Source organism: Osmerus mordax, chromosome 4 (genome assembly GCF_038355195.1).
Source record: "Osmerus mordax isolate fOsmMor3 chromosome 4, fOsmMor3.pri, whole genome shotgun sequence".
NCBI classification, from domain to species: domain Eukaryota; kingdom Metazoa; phylum Chordata; class Actinopteri; order Osmeriformes; family Osmeridae; genus Osmerus; species Osmerus mordax.
The window spans coordinates 12290296-12294364 of record NC_090053.1 but is presented as its reverse complement, the minus strand read 5'-3'; the positions used below and the strand labels follow the sequence as shown (position 1 = coordinate 12294364).

Below are 4069 nucleotides of genomic sequence, written 5' to 3'. Positions count from 1 at the left end.
ATTGTCTTTAAAATATTTTTGAAGTTTTGAGTGTCATGCACTACTCTTTTGAAAAAGCGGTGTTTGGCCTCAAACCGCATGGTCCAAACATGCAGCAGGGGCCCAAAGCACTTGACTAGGGTGGAATAATGCTCAACATAATGATGTTTAGGACGAAGCTTAACCTCAGGGAAGACCTCTAGTAGTACCCGCCTATGATCACTGATTTTGCACTCAAAAGAGTCTAAGGTTGCATTCGTATACGATGGACGCAGAGCTAACTCCACCAACTCTTTCAATTCCATCAAAACTGCCCATGCACCTTCACCCTCTGGTACTACACCACCTAAAAGCAATGGAAGCACACAGAGCAGTGTGGCATTTTCATGCCCATTGCCACCTATTGTTCATCGAGACGTAAATGTCTTTGGAATTGGGTGAGGTTTATCCACTTTATCAGTGTGCTGATATGGGAATGATACAATCTTTTGGTTCAAAGTCTCCAGAGTGAAGTACTTGAGCCGGATCAGCTCCTTAATGCAAAGAGAAAGCTCCACAGGAACGATGCCTTCCAGAAGATCATGCAAGATATCTGGAGGAAATCCTGTGATTGGATGGAAGTAATTCAGGGACTCTTGCAAGACACATCCACGCTTACCACCAAAGTGACTGCTCAAAGTTTCACTTTCTTGAACATGATGTACATGAAGGTCATGGTTGGCTTTGGTTCTCTGAGAAAACATTTTCTCTCTGACTTCAGTTCAGAATCAGAAAGGGATTTATTCGCCATGAAAGTTTGCACAGACAAGGAATTTGCTTTGGCAGGAAGGTGCATATAATAAACATATACCTAAAATTTAAATTAGTGGACTAACTATACTAAGGGTACATAAACTAGCAGTACTAAGTGTGATTAGAATAGAATTAAATATACAATAAAAAAATATATAAGTTGCCATAAAATATAAGTTGCCATAAAAATACAAAAATACAAATATTACAAAAAATACAAATGTACAAGATACCATGTTGTAATGCAGTGCAAAAAGCAGAGTGTTTTAGGCAAGAAGTCATTTGAGTCAGGGTCCCTTGGCCTTGTTGAAGAGGCCAACAGCGGAAGGGAAGAAACTGTTTTTGTGGCGTGAGGTATTGGTCCTAATAGACCGCAGCCTTCTGCCGGAGGGGAGTGACTGAAACAGGGAGTGTCCAGGGTGGGAGGAGTCGGCCACTATCTTCCTCGCTCGCCTCAGGGTCCTCGAGGTGTGCAGGTCCTCGAGGGTAGGCAGATTGCAGCCAATCACCTTCTCAGCAGTACGGATGATACGCTGCAGTCTGCTCTTGTCCTTGGCAGTGGCAGCAGCGTACCAGACGGTGATGGAGGAGGTGAGGATGGACTCAATGATGGCTGAGTAGAAGTGCACCATCATGGTCTTTGGCAGGTTGAACTTCTTCAGCTGCCGAAGGAAGTACATCCTCTGTTGTGCTTTCTTGATGAGGGAGCTGATGTTCAGTTCCCACTTGAGGTCCTGGGAGAGGATAGTGCCCAGGAAGCGGAAGGACTCCACAGTGTTGACTGGGGAGTCACACAGGGTGATGGGGGTGAGTGGGGCTGTGTTCCTCCTGAAGTCCACAACCATCTCCACTGTCTTAAGAGCATTGAGCTCTAAGTTGTTCTGGCTGCACCAGGTCACCAGGTTGGCCGCTTCCCACCTATAATCAGACTCGTCTCCACCAGAGATGAGCCCAATAAGGGTGGTGTCGTCCGCAAACTTCAGGAGTTTGACGGACGGATGACTGGAGGTGCAACTGTTGGTGTACAGGGAGAAGAGCAAAGGAGAAAGGACGCAGCCCTGAGGTGATCCGGCGCTGATGGACCGGGAGTCAGAGACTTGTGTTCCCAGCTTAACGCACTGCTTCCTGTCAGACAGGAAGTCAGTGATCCACCTGCAGGTGGAATCAGGCACGTTCAGCTGGGAGAACTTGTCCTGAAGCAGGGCGGGGATGATGGTATTGAAGGCAGAGCTGAAGTCCACAAACAGGATCCTGGCATAGGATGCTGGGGAGTCCAGGTGCTGTAGGGTGAAGTGGAGGGCCATGTTAACTGCATCGTCCACAGACCTGTTGGCTCTGTAGGCAAACTGCAGGGGGTCCAGTAGAGGGTCAGTGATGGATTTAAGGTGTGCCAGCACCAGGCGCTCGAAAGACTTCATTACCACAGAGGTCAGGGCGACGGGTCTGTAGTCATTATGTCCTGTTGGCCTTGGCTTTTTGGGCACAGGGATGATGGTGGAGGACTTGAGACAGGCTGGCACATGGCATGTCTCAAGGGAGGTGTTAAAGATGTAGGTAAACACCTAAATCACAACACAGTTGCTTGAAACTGTTCTCTTGTGGCCATACAGAATCTGCAAACATAGCCAGCTCTAAATGACTCCACAAAGCCACTCAATCCATGGGCCCCCAGATTACCCGCAGAAACACAAAAGATGGTGCCTTTGACATTCTGACCAACCTTTTCAATGAACACACCATCCTGTTCAAGAGAACGAACATCACGCAACAATGGCGCGAATACAGCTGCATATCCATACTTATGGAGGTCTGTCACTTTTACTAGCATTGCTAGCTGTATAGTGTGTAATGCTGATTTACATTTACATTTATTCATTTAGCAGACGCTTTTATCCAAAGCGACTTCCAAGAGAGAGCTTTACAAAGTGCATAGGTCACTGATCATAACAACAAGATAGCCAAAAAGCATTGCGAGTAGCCAAAACATGAAGCACACATTGTGAACAACCAAAGTAAGTGCCAAAGGGAAGAACCATAAGAGCATGTAGTTAAACAAGTTACAATTAAACAACATGAACAGCTATAAGTGCAAGTGTACCTGTGGAAAAAAGCAAGCAACAGTAATAAAACAATATATCACAGCGAGAACAAAAATTTAAATCAGTTACCACAAGAGCAACAAGTCTCTAAGCAAGAGTCATTGTGATCCTTGAGGAAACTAACATCAGGTCAAGCGAACCGTTCCTAAGTACCGTTGTACTCCCGGAACAAGTGCGTCTTGAGCCTTTTCTTGAAGGTGGAGAGACAGTCAGTGTCTCTGATGGAGGTGGGGAGTTGATTCCACCACTGGGGGGCCAGACAGGAGAAGAGCTTGTGTTGGGACCGGGCGGTCTTGAGCGGTGGGACCACCAGGCGGTTGTCTGAAGAAGACCGTAGGTGACGGGTGGGGGTGTAAGGCTGCAGGAGAGACTTGATGTAGACGGGTGCAGTCCCGTTCACTGCTCGGAAGGTCAATACCAGGGTCTTGAATCTGATACGGGCCATGATAGGTAGCCAGTGGAGAGAGATGAGGAGCGGGGTAACATGGCAGCGTCTGGGTAGATTGTAGACCAGGCGGGCCGCCGCGTTCTGAATCCTCTGAAGAGGGCGGGTTGCACATGCTGGGAGACCAGCGAGCAGCGAGTTGCAATAGTCCAACTTGGAGAGGACGAGTGCTTGGACTAGCAGCTGGGTGGAGTGCTCAGACAGGTATCTCCTGATCTTCCGAATGTTGTAGAGGGTGAATCTACACGACCGGGAGACCGCAGCAATGTGGGCCGTGAGGGAGAGCTCGTCGTCCATGGAAACCCCAAGGTTCCTGGCAGAGGATGAAGGGGTCACCGTCGCAGATCCCAGGGTGATTGAGAGATCGTGGGAGATGGAGGGTTTAGCCGGGATGATGAGAAGTTCTGTTTTGGCGAGGTTCAGCTGGAGGTGGTGCTCGGTCATCCAGGCGGAGATGTCTGTGAGGCAGGCCTCAATCCTAGCTGAGATCCCCGGACCGGTCGGGGGGAACGACAGCTGATCTGTATTTTGGTGGCACATTGGCAAGGACCCAGTAAACAGCACAGAGTTTGTGAATTTTACGTGATGTGCCAAGCGGGTTGGCAATTTCAAGGTCATCAATGTATATTTGGAGTGGTAGGATGAGATCCCCTGCTGACAGTAACTCATTTTCTAGAAAATGAGAGCCATTAGAGCATGACACATATTGGCCAGGCTCAGTATTCTGTTCAGTTATCTTGTTGAGAATGTCTGT

At 48.1% G+C, this 4069-nt stretch overlaps 1 protein-coding gene across 1 annotated transcript; it reads right to left on the bottom strand.

Moving 5' to 3' along the window:
• Positions 1–3027: 3027 nt before the first annotated feature.
• On the bottom strand, positions 3028–3855 carry LOC136941705 (uncharacterized; the record flags this gene model as incomplete). Its single annotated transcript, XM_067234262.1, has 1 exon — positions 3028–3855. A coding segment is annotated over exon 1 (828 nt), but the record flags the coding sequence as incomplete, so codon positions are not given.
• Between the last annotated feature and the right edge of the window lie 214 nt (positions 3856–4069).